At 44.0% G+C, this 19,616-nt stretch overlaps 1 protein-coding gene across 3 annotated transcripts in view; it reads right to left on the reverse strand.

Moving 5' to 3' along the window:
- Positions 1-1,939: 1,939 nt before the first annotated feature.
- LOC110206097 (selenoprotein N-like) overlaps positions 1,940-19,616 on the reverse strand; it is a 29,854-nt gene continuing 12,177 nt past the window's right edge. Inside the window, exons 4-12 of one of the 3 annotated variants that reach the window (XM_020983153.2) lie at positions 19,259-19,462; positions 18,606-18,730; positions 15,622-15,759; positions 14,702-14,795; positions 9,373-9,555; positions 3,570-3,675; positions 3,349-3,461; positions 3,140-3,241; positions 1,940-2,431 (exon numbers count right to left, since the gene is read on the reverse strand). In XM_020983153.2, the coding sequence (XP_020838812.1) occupies positions 2,270-2,431; positions 3,140-3,241; positions 3,349-3,461; positions 3,570-3,675; positions 9,373-9,555; positions 14,702-14,795; positions 15,622-15,759; positions 18,606-18,730; positions 19,259-19,462 (1,227 nt within the window). In that variant the 3' untranslated portion in view covers positions 1,940-2,269. The remainder of the gene's footprint in view (positions 2,432-3,139; positions 3,242-3,348; positions 3,462-3,569; positions 3,676-9,372; positions 9,556-14,701; positions 14,796-15,621; positions 15,760-18,605; positions 18,731-19,258; positions 19,463-19,616) is intronic. The other 2 variants (XM_078145585.1, XM_078145584.1) reach the window with 2 other exon arrangements.

The following is a 19,616-nucleotide window of genomic DNA, read 5'->3' on the forward strand; positions in this document are numbered from 1 at the left end:
CTTCCACTTGCCCAAATGTAATTTCTAGGGAATTACTTTCTTCAATGAGCTTTTGTACCTCCTTTTCCATTTGACCAATTTGGCTTTTTAAGGCACTGGTCTCTTCAGTGTATTTTTGTGCTTCCTTTACCAAGGTATTGACTCTCTTTTCATGATTTTCTTGCATCATTCTAATTTCTTTCCCCAATTTTCCCTCTATTTCTCTTATTTGGTTTTTAAAATCCTTTTTGAGCTCTTCCAGGAATTCTTTATTGGGGAGAGGGGGCCTGAAACCAATTCATATTTTTCTTTGAGACTGCATGTAGTCATTTTGAAATGGTCGTCCTCTTCTGAATTTGTTTTGATCTTCCCCGTCACCATACTAACTTTCTATGGTAAGGTTCTTTGGTTTGGTTTTTTTTTTTTGCTCATTTTTTCCAGCCTATTTCTTGACTTTTAGGTTTATGTTAAAGGAGGGCTCTGCTCCCGGCTTGGAGGGGGCATTGTCTCAAACCTCAAGTTTTTCATGCTGCTGTTTTCAGAGTTAGTTGTAGGGGGTCTACAAGTTTTCAGCTTTTATGAGGTGGTGTGATCTGAGGAGAGGTGTGGTCACTGCTCTCCTGGCCTGTGCTCTGATCTTGCAACTGTGACCACAGTCCCTGTTCCCCCGTGGGAGTGTGTCAGTATGCTAGTATGCCAGGGACTGTGACCAGATCTGTATCTGGACAATGCAATAGAGTCCTGCACCCAGTGCTAGCAAAGTGTCCCCTGTAATCTCATTCTGATCACTTGTCTGACCTCCTTACTGTTTGTGGGCTGAGAGTTCCAGAAGCCTCTGCTGTGATTTTACTCGCCCAAAGCCTGCTGCTGGCTTGCTAGCGGCAGCCTGCACTTTGCTCTCATCCTCATGAGACAGACCTTTCCTGCTGACCCTCTTAATAGTCTCGGGCTGGAACATTATTTTACCTCACTCTTTTGTTGGTTTGGCCATTCCAGAATTTGTTTTGAGGCGTTATTTTAAAGTTATTTAGAGGGAAATTTGGGAGAGCTCAGGTGAGTCCTTGTCTTTACTCGGCCATCTTGGCTCTGCCCAGATTAGAATTTTGAAATCACTATCACTTATATTAGGGGGCTCCTTGAGCTGTAGGGTTCCCCTATGGGTCCTTGCTTTCTATTACAAATGTCATACTCCCGCAGCGTAGATGTGGATGTCAATTGGTTGAGTCTCTGTCCTGGCACTCAGTTTATGTTTAAGTAAAGGCCTGTGAGCAAACCAGAGACTTGAGATGCTGAGTATAACACATGAAGCAATAGGAATCAATTCAATGCAAAGCTTTATTGCAAGCAGTTGGGGAGAAGGAGAAGGGGAAAGGGGAAAAGGGCACCCAACATGTAACTCAGGCATACTCACGAACACACAGTATAGCTCACGTAAGGGCAGTGCTGTGTCGGGGAGCACAGAGACACAAGTCCATTCATCAGGAAGGGGGTGGGGTTCTTATACTCTGATTTTGGGTGGCCCCCTAGAGCTGGCTGAGTTGCCTGTCAGGCATCTGGGCAAAATTTCATTTGGGGGATTTGCATATCAGGGGGAAAACATGCTGGTAGAAACAAAATGTTATTTGGGGGACACAGCTATACTAACTTTCAAAAAATGCTATTGTCAGTACTTTTCCATGAGTGTGTTCTATAAGCTTATAGCCTCCCTTAAGGGAGACTCATGATAGCCTCACGTCCATCAGGTCTAGATCTTAACAATGGTTTCCATGCATAGATTCTATAAGCTACGGTCTCTCCTAAGGGGAGACTGTCATGGTGGCCTCAAGGTCATCAGGTCCAATCTTATAACAGTATTTTTAAAAAAATTTCATTCCATCCAGAAGCAAAGCTAGGGGAGGGATCAACAGATTAGAAAGAGGACAATTGATGACTAAGTCCCAGGTAAATAAACGAAGAGAAGTTTTCTTTGCCAAATCACTTTATTGGATTTTTGTTTTTAAAGAATCATTTTGTAACCAGAATGTGCCACAATTATATGAACCACAGAAACACAGAATATGAAAATAACTGGGGAAGGGAGGAGGGGAGGGCAGATGTTGGGTGGAATGCCCAGAGGTGCTACTAGAGATGTGACTCAGACCAGCTTGAGTTCTGGGAGAAAACACGTCTTGGGAGATTGTAAGACATCAGAGAAGATAATCAGTAGGGGTCAACTGAGCAAAGATACTCCTGGGCTTGCACTGAGGTTCAGAACTTGTTTCTTCTCTGGAACCCAGCCTTGCTCTGCCCATTAATTCCTTTCACAGGAACTTCCGGCTTTTCTGTGAAGAAAGGGCCGAGCTCGGAAAAGTCCTTCCTGCAGGAACTGTTTATACACCATTACTGGGTGCACAAGTCCGCTGCTCCTCTCCTCTGACACTTGGTACAGATCATCAGCGCTTAGGTCGTGGACCTGAAATTCAATTGAACAGACGTTTGTATTCCCAGTCCTTGGCACAGGGCCATTGCACACAGTAGGTGCCTGATAAATGTTTATTTGTAACTGAGATGATTGCCAGTGGATCCGGAAGAGGGATCATATTTGAGAGAATTATGGATGATCTGCCAGTTTTATAACTCTCGGGGGCCTCTCCCAGCCAGCTCCTCTGAGCCAGGCAGAGGGCATCTATTTCCTGCTCTTGGCCTTCCTGGCCCCCTCCTCAGCTCCCATTTCTCCTCTTCCTCTCTTCTTGGGTAGTGACTAATACTTCCAGTGAGGCACTAGAGGGGAGTGGGAAGGGATAGAACTAGAGACGTCATCAGGGGCACCCTGCCAACAACATCACTCTCTGGTTCAAGGACCTACAATCACATCATGTAGCCAGACTCCTTCCTTGATTTTCAGAGTCTCAGCCAATCTGCCTCGGTTTCTCTTCTCACTGCCTTCTACTCATTTCCACCTTGATGCACACAGGGTTCCCTGCCTGGAATATACTTCCCGTCACCCTATACATTAACAATTTCTACCCGTCCTTTAAGGCCTCGACACCTATGATATCAGAGAAAGTATATCCTGTTTCCTTTGCAAACAGTAGGTGCAAAATCAATACTAGCATTTACTGAATCAACAGGGAGGCTGTGGAAAGTGGGCAGGCAGAGGGGGCAGGAGAGAGGCACAAACCACAGTCCCATTGGGCAGGCAGAGAAGCATCTTCACGGGGGAGTCGTATTTCTCCAGGAGGAGTTCAGCTAACTTTTGGTGAGATTCATTATCTTGGTTGTTCTGGAGGCAAACAAGAGGATACGAACCTCTTTTCTCAGCTCCTTGCACTGACAGACCTCCTCAAAGCTTGCTCTGGCTGGGCAGTCAGCAACCCTACCCTTGCTCACCTGAATCTCATGCAGCTCATGCACTTGAGACCAGCTGCTGATAAAACTGTTCTTGAGAAGAGTGAGGATGAGAGAATTTCCCAATACTATGTCTCGCAGACCCTGCCCAGGACCTGTTCCCAACAGTAGGATGTTATACTTGAGAGAATGCTGGGGAACAGTGACAGTCTCCTCCCCGCCCCCTCCACTTGCTGAGTCCTCTAGATCGTGAGACTCCTCACCAAAGCAGGATTGATCATCCAGGGATCCCCAGAGCACGATGGAGTGCACCAGCTTGTTTTCAGTCCTGGCTTGTTCAAATGCTTTGATAGGAGGCAAGTAGGTGACCTGGGAGATAGGAGGGTAAAGCCTCTTCAGGCCCAGAAGGGAAATGCTAGACTCTGGCTGCAGCCTCAGAGCCAGTAGTACTAACATGCACATCGCAGCAAAAAGGCAGTTTGTTGGGAGTAGTTAGATACTGGAGTTTTCAGGGGATGCTGCAAAGAACTGTAACCCTCCAGTATAGTTTCAGGGAAAACAAGGCAATTGTCTAGCTGGTCTGTTAGATCTTTTCTCCTCAAAGAAATCACTTAGGCTTATGACTCTGAAGTGCAAACAAGTCTCCTCACTTACAGAGAAGGTGACTGGGCTTGACCAGTACTTGTCTAGGCCCAGTTTTTAGTGAGGATAAAAAGCTCTTTGAGTGGATGGAAGAAATTATTCAAGAAGGAGGAAATTCATGAAGGAAAATGTTCTGAAGAGGCAACGGGTGATCAACATCAAGGTTGAGAGGCTGATAGTGGGAGAGTGTAACCCAAGGGAAAAGGGGAAAGATCAGAACAGAAGGTTGATGGGAACACTTAAGCACTCCTATCAGTGCAATGACCAACCATGACTTCGGAAGACTAATGATGAGCCTCACCCCCGGCACAGAGTATGGAATAGGCTCCAAACGCAGAACAAGACTTGTGGTTGTGGACATGGACTTTCATCATGAAATTACTAATAATTTAATTAATGATGAAAAAGAAACAATGGAGGGTTTTCCTGGATGTTCTGAGGCGAAAGCAGGATCCGAGGATCAATGGAAGGAGGTGGGTGATGCACAGCAACCAGCATGAAGTTACTGGCCAAGGACGAAGAAATGCTTTGTGGTGGTGGGCAACTCCCTGCCCACGTCTATTGGAGTGACACTGGATGTGGCCAAGAGAAAAAGCATCTAAGAAGCAGTTTCTTGGTAGAGGGGGAAAGCTGGGCCTGGAATCACAGGAGGCCTGGATTTGTGGAGACTCCCTCCACCTCTGCGTTACTGTGGATGAGCCACTTCATCCCTCTGACCCTCAAACTCCACACGTGTCAGGGGGGGACAATACCACCTGTGGCACTCACCTCCCTAGGCAGTTGTGAGAATCCTACTAGAGGATGCATGCAAAGTGCTTTGTGCAGGCCATGCAGGACTATATCAGTGTCCGTTGTCATGATTAGTCATTTTTATTTTAATTTTTAAAAATTTAATCTTATTTTCAGCTCTGAATTCTCTCCCACCTCCTCTACCTCTCTCCCCACCAATGAAAAAGCAAGAAAAACAAACCCAATCATATAGTCGAGCAAAACAAATTCCGGCATTTGGCCATGTAAACCAGAAAGGAGAGGAAAGGAAAGAACATGCTTCAGTCTGTCCTCTGAGTCCATCAGCTGTCTCTGTCTGGGGGTTATTTCTAGCATGTATTTGGAACACAGCAGAGAACATGAGATGAATCAAACCCAAAGGCTGGTAACTGATGTGTAGAAAATTGTATCATCACAAAACACGCGGAAGGCATCTGCAAGGCCTCTAAATTCCTGGGTAAGAACCTGAAAGACTTGAGGGCACAGGTCATGTTTTCATCATTTCTTCCATGAGGACTGGAGGAACGGAAAAGAAAATGTGGACAGGAAATAGTTGGCTAGGGAGATGTCATCAAAGAAAGAGTGGGATTTTATTTTTTGGACCAAGGCCTTAAAATACTGGAATGATGGGCTATTGGTTAGGTGTGAATGTATCTCATGAGGATGAGGCCTGAGAAGAGTGTATTTGGGAGGAAATTAACTGTTGGACTAACTCACGATGGAAGAGGAAGGAGAGAATACGTACATTTAGCTCTAAGCCTGGATAATAAGAAGATGGTCACAAAGAGGCAACATGAATTTATCAAGAACAAGTATTGCCAGAACTACCTTCTTTCCTTTTTGGACAGTGTTCTGGCTGATAGATCAGGGGATGCTCTATATAGTTTGTCTAGATTTTTGCAAAGCATTTAACAAATTCTTTTTTTTTTTTTTGGCAACTGGGGTGAAGTGACTTGCCCAGGGTCACAGAGCTAGTAAGTGTCAAGTGTTTGGTCTGAGGCCAATTTGAACTCAGGTCCTCCTGACTTCAGGGCCTGACATTGTGCCACCTAACTGCCCCAACAAATTCTTTTATGCAAGCTTTGAGGAAAAGATGGAAAAGTGTGGGCTGGATGGATGTGAGACAGGTTGAATGGCTGGAATCAAAGAGGGCTTAAAAAAACAAACAGGATTTTACATTTGATCCTGAAGGGAACAGGGAGCCTTTGAACTTAGACCAAGTAAGAAGGTGACAGTCAACCCTGCACTTTAGGGGGATCCTTTTGGCATCTGAGTGGAGGATGGGCTGGATTGAGGGGAGACTTGAGGCAGGGAGACCAACCAGAAAGCTAATGCAACGGTCCAGGTGCGAGGTGAGGAGGGCCTGTACCAGGGTGGGGTGATAATGTCAAAAGAAAGAAGGTGATGCACATACCCAACAGCCTGTTTGACAGATCCAACGGGAAATCCTACAGGCATCTTAAACTCAACGCGTGCAAACCTGAACTCATTATCTTTCCCCACAAACCTTCCCCTCGTCCTGGCTTCCCTTTTAGTTTTGAGGGCACCACCAGTCACCGAGTCTTACACACCTAGGTGGCACCCTTGACTCCTCCCTCCCTCTCACCGCCCCCCCCCCACCGAATCTGTTAGCAAGTCCTGTTGATTCTATCTTTATGATATCTCTCATCCATGTCCCACTTTCCCCTATCTTTCCTTTTTCCTTGCTACCACTCTGATGCAGTCCCTCATTACTTCATGCCTAGCCTATTGCAACAGCCTTTTGTTTTATCTCCATGACTTAAGCCTCTCTTCATTCTAGTCCATCTTCCACTTGGATATTAAATTGATCTTCCTAAAATGTTACTCCTTTCCTTATTCAATTAACTCCAATAGCTCCATATTATCTCCAGGATCATTTGTAAAACTCTCTCTTTGGCTTTCAAAGCTCTCAGCAGCCTGACCCCTTTCTACCTTTGCATTCTTCTTATACCTACTGTCTCCCATATTCTCTGGGAGTAGTTCAAGGCTGAGGCTTGGTATAGCACAATCAGAAATGATAGAAAGAGCAAGGGACTTGAGACAAGAGGACAATGTAGAGTTAAACCAATTCACAAAGGGTCAAGATGGAGGAGTAGGGTGTAGCTAGTGATGGCCTGGGAAGGAACTAAGGGTTCAAGAGATTGGAGGTCATGGTGAGGATGAAGACCAGGGTTAAGGATTACAAGGTAGAGGAAGAAATGGAATGACAGGACTGTGATCAGAGAAAGACATTTCAGAGTTCATAAACATGGAAATAGAGCATTTGTGGGTGATGGCAAGATCAAGGGTATGACCATCTTTGTGTTTAGATCAGCTGAGGTGGAGTACTAAGTCATGGCAGGTGAGCTGAGGAACTATGAGGTTAGGGTGTTTGAATGAACATCAATATGTATGTACACATATATACGTATATATGTATATGTGTGTGTGTATATATACATATACACAGACATGTGTGTATATACATATACATACATATATACATACATACATATATACATATATATGCATATACATATATATATATATATATATATTTATATATATGTGTCCTAGTATGAGGGCAGCAGTTGGGGAAGAGAAACTTATTAAGGAGAATGTCCTAAAAGTTAGAAGAAAACAGGTACAAAAGGATTGTTTTGTTGCAGGGAGGGCCCAGTTGAAATGACATAAAAAAAATCTGCAACTGACTCAATAAACAAAGCTTTATTTTTCTCTAGCTCTGTTCAGCAACAAGATAATAGGAGCAAAGGCAGTGAATGGTTGGGAAAAAAGTTTATTTGCTAAAATAAAGAGCAAATTTATTATTTAAAAAATTGTAGAGAAAACAGTTATGATGTCATTCCTAGAGAGTCCTTATACACTCCTTATAGATAGGAAAGATGGCTGAAAAAGCAGGTCAGCCTCTTAAAAATTATGTTCCGATGATACAATAGCAAAGGATCCTTTAGAGAAAGAAAAGGGGTAGGCAGCTCAATAGATGAATGTTGGTTCATGGCTCTTGGCCTGGATAAAGCACAACCTAAGATACAGAAAAAAACTTCACAGGTGTGATCCAGGGGCCACTGCTGGTGATGTTTGAGGTAACGTGGTGAATGGAAGGAGTACTGGAAAACTGGAGACCACCTGTCCAGGTTTTTAATGAGAAAAAGAAGATAGGTTCTGCAACCTCTACATAGATAAGCTTGGTATTAGCCCGCGGCAAAATTCTAAAATAGATTATTTAACATATGGTTGGTGAGCACTGAGAAAGAAAAGCCCCATCACAAGCTGACAGTTATTCACCAAGAATAGATGATTCCAACCTTACTTCATTTTCTTTTAATAGAGGTTCCTGGGGGGGAGTGGGCTCAGGGGAGTGCTACACACTTAATATATTGAGGTTCTGGCAAGTCATTTAACAAAGTCTTTTATGATGGTCTTGGGACCAGAGAAGAGAGATATGTACAGTTAAATGGGGTCTGGCCATCAGATTTGCAGGCAACACAAATATGGGAAGGATGGCAGAACTGAAAAGGTTAATCAGGTGAAAAAGATGGGTCAATCTGACAACATTAAATTTACTAATAACAAAGTATAACGTCACATGCTTAGATTTTTAAAAATAAACTATACAAATATAGGAAGGAGAAAACAACAGTCAGCAATTCATGTGAAAAAAAGACAGGGGTTTAGTTGACTCAAGCTCAAAGAATCAAGATAATTCTGTTGCTGTAAATAAAAGTTAAAGTTATTTAAAACTACAATGTCTAAAACAAAGGATTGGATAGCTCCTCTATGTTCTTAGGGCCAGAAGCCATTTTTAAATGAGACTTTGGCACGTTGGAGCACATTAAGAGACTGGTAGTCAGAGTGACAAGGGAACAGAAAACAATGCCACGTGAGGAATGGCTGAAGATTGGGGACGTTTTACAGATAAGATTGAACAGTAGCCTTGATAGCTGCCCAGAAGTTTCTTTGGAGGGCTGCTGTGTGGAAGAGGGACTAGGCCCATTTCCTTAAGTCAAAGCTAGGATCAATGATGGTAATTTGAAGCAGGTTTGGACTCAGTAAAAGGACTGGCATAAGATGGCATGGATTACCTCAGGGATAGTGAAATGCCACTGGAGGTGCTGAAACAGAGTCTGAGAACCCTTGGTAGGAGGGTGTCACTCAGGAGATTCATGGATTAGGTGGGGACAATATGACCCTTAAGGCTGATTCCAAGTCTCACATTCTATAATTTTACTATTCCAGGTGACTTCCCACAGAGGGCCTAAGGATTCCCATCTGTATACATTTTGAGTACTAACTAGGACCCCAATTTCCTTACCTGAGGCAGCCAACATCCCAAAGAGATGGGATGGCTGGCCAGTAAGGAAATGAGGGCTTCTGATAGGGCCGTATTTTCTATTCTAGTGCTCGGTGTTGGGAGTAACAGAAAGACATGAGGTGCCTTTTGCATACTTTCCCCCAAATCAAAAACCATCCTGTCCGTTATTCCCCCTTGGAATTGTAAAAACCTTGAATCTCACTTTTTGCCCCCAGCTTCTGTCCTTGCCAACAGCCCTAGCAACTCTCCCCAATTTGTCCTAGAAGGGCCAACCTGTGGAGCTCCTACTGATTCTGTCCTCTAATTGTTCTATATGACCTTACCTTCAAGAAGGGGTACATGGCAACTCCTAGCTGCCAGGCTGCCTTCTCCCAGCTTATCTCTTGCTGCCACACAATGTCCTCAGAGACAAGCTGGCTGGACTGGTCACAAGGTCTTCTGTAGGTTATTTTGCCCTTCTTGTGAATCTCAGTTAATACTGAGGGTCCCCAGGACTCCAGCTCCATCTGAGAGGAGAAGTAATCAGTGATGAGTCTAGAGATCCCAAGTGAATTTTCTGGTTCTGGTCTAAGCATAGATTAGTCTTTGTGTGAGAAAGACGCATTTTTCTGGAGCTGATACCCCGCACCCTACCCTGACTGGTTCCTATGATCTAAGTTCTCGCCAGTCTTTTTGAGAGGATGCAGAAGAGGGAGGAGACGTGTTCTCACTGTCAGAGGGCAATCAGACTAAGGAGAGCAGAGGTGTGAGTGGGACAGGTCATGTGGACAGAAAGTCAATTTGACAGTCAAGGAGAAAAAAGGATCCAAATGTGACTGTGTAGTTGCATTAACTACAGATCTAAAAGCCTGGGTTAGTTAACTTTGGGTGGTTAGATGAAAATGGCGCTACAGTCTTAAGTGGCTCCCCACACAAGCCAATTAGTTTTGAACAGAGAAAATTCAGTGCTTTAACCCCACAGCATATCCCTCATTTCGTCCAGCACTGCATCAAGCATACCTGTGCTTTCTTCTACAGAAAGCTTTTACCAAGCGGCCTTAATTCTAGGGCCTTTCCCTCCTGATTATCACCAATCCAGCCCGCTGATATTTTGTTGGCACACAGTTGTCTGCATGCTCTTTTCCCTATTAGAACGTAGGCTCCTGCAGAGCAGAGGCGGTGCTTTTGCCTTTCTTTGTGTCCCCACTATTTAGTATGGTGCCTGGAACATAATATGCACTTTGTGTTTAGTAACTGACTGAGACGAATTGCAGGTTATAAGGGAGTAAGACATGGAGGACTCAATGCAAACTTGTCCTCATTAATGGATGAACAATTCATCCTACTGAAGGTGGGCCTTTAGTACCAAGGGCAGTAACCCTGGCCTGCACCAGTAGTGGCAGAAGCAATCAGGAGAAGGACACTAGGTTACCTCTGCACCTCTCATGAAAGTTAAAAGTGTTCCTCTCTCCCAGAGTCCTTCTGGACCTAGGGCCCCAAAGCCCAGAGTCTGACCTCCTAGAGTACAAAGTAGAACGGAGGAGTTGAATGAAGGTCAAGGTTTGGTCTAACCATCTAATTGGCTGTCACACCCGGGATCCAATGTAGACTCCTCCGTTGGAGTTCATGACCCAGCCCCTCCTACCTTTTTGGTCTTCTTTCTCCTTACTTTTCCCCACGTGCTCTGACACTGCACAGTGTCACTGCAGTGACACTGGTCTCTCTGGTCATTCCCATCTCCCTACTTTGGGCGTGTTCTCAGGCTGGATCCTATGCCTGGAATGCTCTCTCTCCTCATCTCTCCCCCCTAGCTTTCCTGGCTTCCTTCAAGTTCCAGTTAAAATTCTACTTTCTAAGGGCCTTTTCCAATGCCTCTTAATGCTAATGTTTTCTCTCTGTCGATTTTCTCCAATTCATATCCTGTTTGTACATAATCAATTGCATGTGGTCTCCCCCATTAGACTGTGAGCTCCTTGAGAGCAAGGCACTGTTTTTGCTTTTCTTTGTATCCCCAAAATTTAGCACAGTGCTTGGCAAATAGAAGCTGCTAAATAAATGCTTACTGATTCAATGAACTTTATGTCTACACAGGAATTCTATACAGAATGAGAATGCATACAATGAGGTTAAGAGGAACAACTATGGAGAACAGGAGAGGTAGCACATAGCTAGAGAAGAGCAAATGTTCTAACTTGAAAAAGGGAAGAGAATGGAACCTATAAACCTAGGCCCATGAGCCTGACTTTGGTTCTTGGAAAAATATTAGAATATACTAGAGGCAGCTAGGTGGTGCAGTGGATAAAACATCGGCCCTGGAGTCAGGAGGACCTGAGTTCAAATCAGGCCTGACACATAACACTCACTAGCTGTGTGACTCTAGGCAAGTCACTTAACCCCAACTGCCACACACACACACACACACACAGAATATATTTGTGAATTTATAGAAAAGGGAGTAGTGACCACTAAGTGACCAGATGTCTTCATCAGGGATAAGTGTGGCCAGACTGATCCAATTTTTTAAAAAAATTGAGTTAATTAGTTTAGGAATGGAATGCCGTGGCTATAGATTACCTAAATTTCAGCTTACCATGGTACAAAGTCTCTCATGTTATCCTTGTGAACAAGATGAGGACATAAGGGCTGGACAGATGTTCAGTTGGGTAGAATTCATAACTGGTGGTTAGACCAGATGAAAAGGGTAAATGAGTTGATGTTAGTGGAAAGGGAAGTCTAGTAGAGTTCCCCAGGGATGCTGAGCCCTTTGCCATTTAACACAATTCATCAATCACTTAAATTAAGGCATAGATGGCATATTCATTAAATCTGCAGATGTCACAAAGCTGGGAAGGACAGATAACATTTTGGATGACAGACACAGTTTTCAAAAAGAGCTCAAAAGGAAAGATTGTTGGGCTGAATCTAAGAAGAAGAAATTTAATAAGGAAAAATGTAAAGTCTACATTTTGGTTAAAAATATCTACTATACAAATTTAAGATAGGAAAAGAATGACTTAATATCAATTTACATGGAAAAGATCTGGGGGTTTTGGTGGACTGCAAACTTGGGCCTAAGGCAGCAGTAGGAGCAGAAAAAAGCAGCAGTTACATGGTTTTGACCCTGAAGAGTGGTTGTACATTCAGCCCCCAGCTCAGTTTGAGGCCAAAAGCCAAGTAACCAGGTCAGATAGTGCAGACCAAGGGGAAGCCTGTAATTCTGTAGTTGTGAATCTACAGATAGATCCCTTTAGCTAGTTGACAGAAGATGGGGCCATCAGCAATTTACTGGAACTCAAACCAAGGGCAAGCCTACATTTGTATCACCTAGACCCACACCAGGGTTAGGAGCTAGTAAAGCTCAGAACAGGAGGGTAGCAACTTTGAGTACACTAAAAGTTTGCAGGTCCCTGGCCTGAGCTGCCCCAGAGATTGTTGAAGAACACAGCATTCAACACCCAGAGAAAAAAGTAGCAGGACCTCAGACAAGGCAAATCAAGACCAAAAAAGGCCCAGATATTCCCTCCTTAAATGCTTAGGATCTGACCTTAACACAAAGTCCCAATTCAGGAAGTATAGCTGGAAGAATGAGTAAACAAAAAAAACAACCTCTCCTACTTTAAGGAAGAAAGGACATTTATTAAGTATCCATTGTGTGCAGGCACTGTGATAGGTACACTGAAAATATCATCTCCTTTGAGACACAAACCTAGAAGATGAAAATAATTTCAGAACATCTACAAGAAAAGCCTCAAAGAAAAACCCAGCTTGGATGCAAGGTCAACTATAATTTCCCAGAATAAATGAAGCAAGAGTTAAAAAAAAGTGAAAATGATTTTATAAATGAAATGAGAATACTAGAGGAAATAACTGGAAAATACATGAGTACTTTGGAAGAGACTAGAAGGAGAACTGACAGCTTAGTACAAGAGGTACAAAACTTAACCCAAATCATGGACTACTTGAAAACCAGAATGGACCAAACAGAATTTAATGACTCCATGAAGAGAACATAAAATAGAAAAACAAAGTCAAAAGACTGAAAAGATAGTAATAAATATAAGATATCCCACATCTAAAACAACTGACCTGGAAAACAGATCAAGGAGAGATAATTTAAGAACCTGAAGACTACCTGAAAACCATGACCATAAAAAAGAACCTGGATATCATATTTTGAGAAATCATAAAGAAATACTGCCCAGTGAAAATAGAAAAAAGAATCTATTGGCCACCTCCTGAAATAAACCTCACAATGAAAACTTTCAGGAGCATCATGGCCCAAATCCAGAACTTTCAGGTCCCAGACAAAATGCTACAAGCATCCAGAAAGAAAGAGATCAAGTACTGAGGTGCCACAGTCAGGATCATATAAGACTTGGCAGCTGCCAGTACAGAAAGGGGGAGCTTGGAATGCTCAGAGGAAGGGAAGAGACTTCCCAATTGTGGGTGATTATCTTGAAATGTTTAGAAGAGAAATGCCTGTGTTAGACCCTTGGAAATGGAGCTGTGTCACTGAACAGTAGAAGAATGGAAGAAAGAAATAATGAAACATGGGAGTGAAACTGTCATGTCTAGGAATGAATCTGTTCACATTCCTCCAATTTTAGGATGAGGATTATGGTTAAGTAAAAATAAAGGTCTACATAGGTCTTTAATGAAGACTTTCAAAGTCTTCTACTAGTTTAATGCTAGTGAGCTAGGAACTGCTCATTTCCCATAACTACACTGTTTTGGATTTTTTCTGACTTTTACATCATGCTTCAGGAAACTCATCACTGGGAAAACCTCTTCATACCGTTAGATTGAATCAGCCTTGCTACTCACATCTCCACATTACCCTCTGGCCCTCTTATTGGAGGATGAAGCCACAATAAATAAATAAACTCCATTTAATGATGACTTCTCCATCAAGGCCCTGCTTTGAGTACCCCTTCCCTCCACCTTTTGTGCATTGTCTTCTCCCATTAGATTCTAAGCTCCTTGAGGGCAGGGATTCTCTTTTTCTGCATCTGTATCCCAGTGATTAGCACAGTGGACACTTAGTAAATATTTACTGAAGTTCTAGGTATTGCCATTGCCTAGAAACAGAATAACTCCAGGACCAAAGATACATTTCACCAAAAGAACAGGAAATGTAAACAGATGGACAGGCCTACTGACATCAAAGCTATGACTTTTCAAGGAACCAAATCTTAAGCAGACTTTTTTTGGGGGAATAGCCATTATTCACTTTCACACAGAGTATATTTATAGAGTCCTACACTGGGGCAGCTAGGAGGCAAAGTGGATAGGGCATCAGGCCTAGAATCAGGAAGATCTGAGTTCAAATCTGGCCTTAGACACTTACTAGCTGTGTGACCCTGGGCAAGTTACAAACCCTATTTGCCTCAGTTCTTCATCTATAAAATGGGGACATACTGGAAAAGGAAATGGCAAATAACTCCAGTATTTTCGCCAGGAAAACCACAACTGAACAACTGAATAACAACAATAAATTCAGGTTCTTCTTTTCTTCTATAGCCAGCAGGGAGTTGTGCATTTGATGGCATCACCTTCCTGTCTGTAACACTGCTCCTAGTGCATTAGAATCAAAGGAACCCCCTAGGCTGGAGGGTAGGATGGAACAGAACTGTAGAAAAGTCCTGTCCAAGTCAAGCGCCAGGTCACACACACCTGAGGGAGGTAGCCAATATCCACGTCCAATTCGCTACTGGAGTTGCCATTTTCTTCATCCTGGTAAAGCCATTCCATTTCCACGTTCAGAGGCCTTATAAGAGAAGTGAATATGAAGTTTTGATGAGTGCAAACCAGGGAGGTTAGCTTACATCAATGACTTTGATGGTGCCAGGGCTGAAGGCAGTGGCTAAAGATATACTACTGGATGGATGGCTTCAAGATGGGCAGAAAACCTGGAAAGGAAATTGGGAGGACAAATAGAGACTTGAAGTCTGACAAACTAGAATAACTGTCTTAAGATTTTATCATGGAAGAGGGAGGGTTATTGATGGAAAGGAAGGCTGCGTTTTAGGTAAGTAAAATTCCTTCAATAAGAGTAAAAGGGTAAGTCCAGAGGTTGTCCTAGGACACTGCCAGGGCCTGAACTATACCCCTCTCCCTCTTCTATTTCCATTTCCCATAAGCTATTACCCATAAGACTCCTGCAGTCTGGAATATACAAACATGAGGAGGCTCATCTGCAATCTGTCTCTGCTATCCAGGATTTCTCTGAATGGAATTGATAAACTGGGTGAATGTCATAGGGAAGGGACACTATCACACGTGATCTTTAGATCTGCTACTTTGGAGAGCTTTTAAAAGATATTTCTCTCCTTTCCTAGGCTATATCAGAATAGATGGGCTTTCAGGGTTGTGGGCTCCCTTCACTGTTTCTTCCTTGCCAAAGCAGCTGGTTTCAGATCTCTCCCAGGAGAGTATCTCTGAGAAATGAGGAAGAGAACCTTAAAAATGACAGTGACAGCATTCTGTTGTCTAGGACAAGTCAGGGTCCCAAACTCCTGGAATACACAGAAGAAGTGTGTCTGATGGGCTTCCCTCCCTTGGCTGAATTGCCCCAGAAGGGCTATGTAACCTACTTGTGATTGGGCACAAAGAGCTTGAAGTCACGGACATGGGAGGAATCTTTGGAGAGAATGATGCGCCCAGTAAACTGTCCTGGAGAGAACCAGAAGGGGAGGAGGGGTGGTTCATTGAGCTGGAACTCAGCATGGATCCTATAGCCAGAAAGGATAAAGTTAGAGAATGTTGGAGTTGGAAAGGCCCTCAGAAGACATCAGATTCAAACCATCCCTGAATCCATTCCCTTCTACCTTATCCCTGCAAAGCAGTCACTCAACCTCCATTTGAAGAATCATAGAAGACAACCCACTCCACAGAATATTAGTGCTGAAAGGGCCCTTGGAGATAAACTAGTTCATTTGACGGCGGGTGTAAGGATTAGGAAAAATTTCCTTATATCAAGTAAAATAGCATCTTTACAACTTACACCCATCGTTCCTAGCTCTGCCTTTTGGGGCAAACTAGAATAATTCGAATCCTCTTCCTACAGCAGAGCCATAATGTCCTCACTAAATGTTTAGGTCAAACAGCTCAAGTGCCTTCAGCCGGCCTTCTTATGGCACAATGTCTAATCCCTTCCCCATCCTGGAGGCTTTTCTCTGAATGGGTTCCAGAAGAAGACCTGGCTGAGAATTCTGTCTGCAGATGGGAGAGGCTCTTCCTTTCCTGTCTTCCCTAAAGAAGCTGGCTGAGAGTGATTTAACCAGGTGTCAAGATTTTCTGTGGATTCTAACTGTTAGGAAGGATTGTATATGCCAAGGAGAGCAATGGTCCTTTGCCCCAAGGGGGTAAATGAAAAACAAAAAGGTAAGTAGGGAGATATTAAGAGTACACTATCTGCTCTGGATAAATTCAGTTCACCAGGCCCAGATGCACATCTGAGGATGCTGAAAGAACTGAGAGCTGTGATTCTTGAGTCACTGTCATCACTCTTTGAAGGATTATGGAGAACATGAGGGGTGTAGCAGGAAGACTGAAGAAGAGCAAATTTAAACATGGAAGACAGATTCTTCGTGTGAGCCAGACAGCTTGACTCCAATTTCTGGAAAAATCCTAAAATCTATTTTTATTTCAAAGTATTAGTTACTGAACATCTAGAAAGAGAAGCGGTGATCACTGAGGGTCAGTGCAGCTTCACCAAGAATTAGCCCCACTCGACTAACCTCACTTCATTTTCTGTCAGATTTAGTCCGTTGATAATTGAAGGAAATGATACAGATCCTCCAGACTTTTTCCCAGCTTTTTGAACATGCCCAGATCGCCTACCATGGAGGCATTGCTAAGGGGGCTTGATCAGACTGCCCAACATGGAGGTGCTCTGTGCTTCCTCCCACAGGTGGGGGGGGGGAGCTTCTTTGACTGGCTGTCCAGCACAGGCAGGCTTTCTAAAACTGCTGAGACTGTCTGATTGCTGCTGATAGCTCTTTTTCTGACTTAGGCGTTTTCCTATGCTCTTTCCTGTGAAGACCGGGGGGGGGGGGCGGTAAGTACATGTGGGCACCATGAACTGAATGGGTGAGAAAGGAAGAACTGCTGAGAAATGGGCCTGGGGATGTTTTGTTCTGTTCCGTTTAATTTGTCCTCAGTTTCAGGTACCAATGGTGATCCTTGTGGGACCTGCTTCTCCAGAATTCCCTGCCAGGCTGACTACAACGTCCTGCCTCGCATGCTGGCTTCAAAGTTGCCATGGTCCTGTGGGGATGCCTTCTGGTATTCGAAACTGAAAAGGGCAAATGAAACAGAACAGAAGCAAATACAGCCAGACCCAATTTTCAGAGCTAGGTTAAAAGAGAAGTCGAGAAGGGGAAGGAAGTCCTTTCCCCATACCTCTTCAGTTCATGGCGCCCATGCTGTGAGTGAACTGTGGTTTCTACCCTGTCATTGCAGCAGGAAGACTGACAAGATAGAAAGACAGAGTTACCAGCAGACAACCTTGCCAGGTTTAATCCCTCGTCTGGGTAGCCAGTCAAGGAGGCTACTCCCACCCACCACGTGGCAGAGAATGAGGAGCACCCCCCTACTAGGCAATCTGGGCAAGGCCCCTCGGGGTGCCTCCATGTTAGGCCATTTGGGTGTGTTCCTTTTTTCTTTTTTCAAGCATCTGACAAAGTCACTTATTCTGTGCTTGAACCAATGAATGTCTTATTCTGTACAAGCCATGGGAACACAAGAACAAAAGCAAAGACGGCCCTTGCTCTCAAGGAGCTTAGATTCCAACAGAGACAGATGAAGCAAAATAGGGGAGTGGAAGCTAGGGTTGGATATTGTGGCTCGATGGTTTAGAAAGGTACACTTGGGGGGAGTATAGTAACACACCTTCAAGCAGATGTTCTTAACCTGGAGTCTATAAACTTGTTGTGTAAAAGATATTTGGATAATTGTATTTCAATAAAATCGGTTTCTCTGTAAGCCAATGTATTTTGTTTTTATGTATTTAAAAATGTAATTCTGAGGAGTCCAGAGGTTTACCCAGACTGCCCAAAGTGTCTATGACACAGAAAAGGTTAAGAACCACTGCTTAAAAGAGTATGGAGGGGTGCTGGCAGGGTTGGGGCTTGGCTTCACCTGCTAGCACGGCAGATCCATTGAATAATTCGACTGCTGTAAACTTCTGAGGTGGGACCAGGAACGTTTGGGAAACTGCAAACTGTAGGAAATCCTGAACCTCTTCAGGGACTAGACTTAAACTCCTTTTGAGACAATTATTGTAACTTCCTAACCAACCTCTTAACAGATATGCCATTTGTATGACATACAAAGTAGCTTGTTTCAGGCTCTGTTCTTGTGCAAGTGACTAGGGGCTCCCTGAATAGCAAGACATGGAAGAGATCTCAATATTCTCCCAGGGGGGAAAATCATCCTTGATAACTGAGGGATAACCTTGGCTTCTTCCCTGACAGCCTGAACCTTGTACAGCTCAGGGTTCTGTCCCTTTGTTTATGACCACCATTCTAGCCCCTGACCCACCTGATCTGGATTGTTGGAGGTGGGCAGTACTCACCTGAAGGCCACGGCATAGTAGAGGTCACTGGTGGCCATAAGGCAGGCTACCGTACCTCGAGGGCCAAAGCGGGTCTTCACAAACAGCCTTGGGTGGAACATGCTCAGGAGTTTATAGATCAAGTCCTGTGGGAGGCAATGGCCCAACTACTTTGGGAGCCAACTCAAGGTCATCTCCTCTCCTGGGGTTCAAATAGGTTACTGGGCCCAAATGCCATCTGTGCACTAAATGATGGGGACTCTTTCCCTTCCAGTCAAGTGGGATAACTGTATTTTTCCTGAAAGGACTTGAGGATTCCTTCTCTCCTCTTGGTCCCTGGGATGGGAAAGTGGTTATCTGGAACCTGGCAGGCTCAAAGTCTCCAAGAATTCTCAAGGGGTCAAGTTCAAGGGAAGATACAGGGAGCTGGGGGAGATAAGCATCAAAGCAAAGATTCTCATATCCATAGATTCTAGAATCCTGGTGTAGAAAGATGAGTTGAGGTTTGTGGCTTGGGGCATCAGACCTAGTGCTGGGTATACAGACCTGAGGCATTTGGGTTAGATCTGAAGTAGGCTGGGTCAGGCCTGAGGCAAGAATATCATACTGATCATTTGGTGAGATTTGAGGGGGTAGAATAGGGATGGATCTAGGGACCTGGGGTCTTTTCTAACCTCTCTCCTGCTGGACCTTGGTGGATAGAAGCGATTGGAAGGGAGATGTTCTTCCAGTTCATTGGGGATAATCCACCAGGGCTCACCCAGCTCCAGCTCCTCCTTTGGTGGTAGGAAGATGAAGAACTGTCGGGCTGAGAACAGGCGGAGCACTTCATCAGGGACAGTCCAGTTTCGAAGTCCAGAGAGAGTGAGATGAGAAACCTAGAAGAAAGCGAGAGCAGGTGGTGTAGGAGGAGAGGCGATGAAGATCAGAGACAGGCTTAGGCAGGAACAGACAAACTATTGGAGAGGTTTGACCCTGAAATGGTTTAGGAACTCAACCAAGGTTTTTACCGAAAAGCCCAAACCAGACCGA

Source organism: Phascolarctos cinereus, unplaced genomic scaffold (genome assembly GCF_003287225.1).
Source record: "Phascolarctos cinereus isolate Bilbo 61053 unplaced genomic scaffold, phaCin_HiC Scaffold_726;HRSCAF=1367, whole genome shotgun sequence".
NCBI lineage: Eukaryota > Metazoa > Chordata > Mammalia > Diprotodontia > Phascolarctidae > Phascolarctos > Phascolarctos cinereus.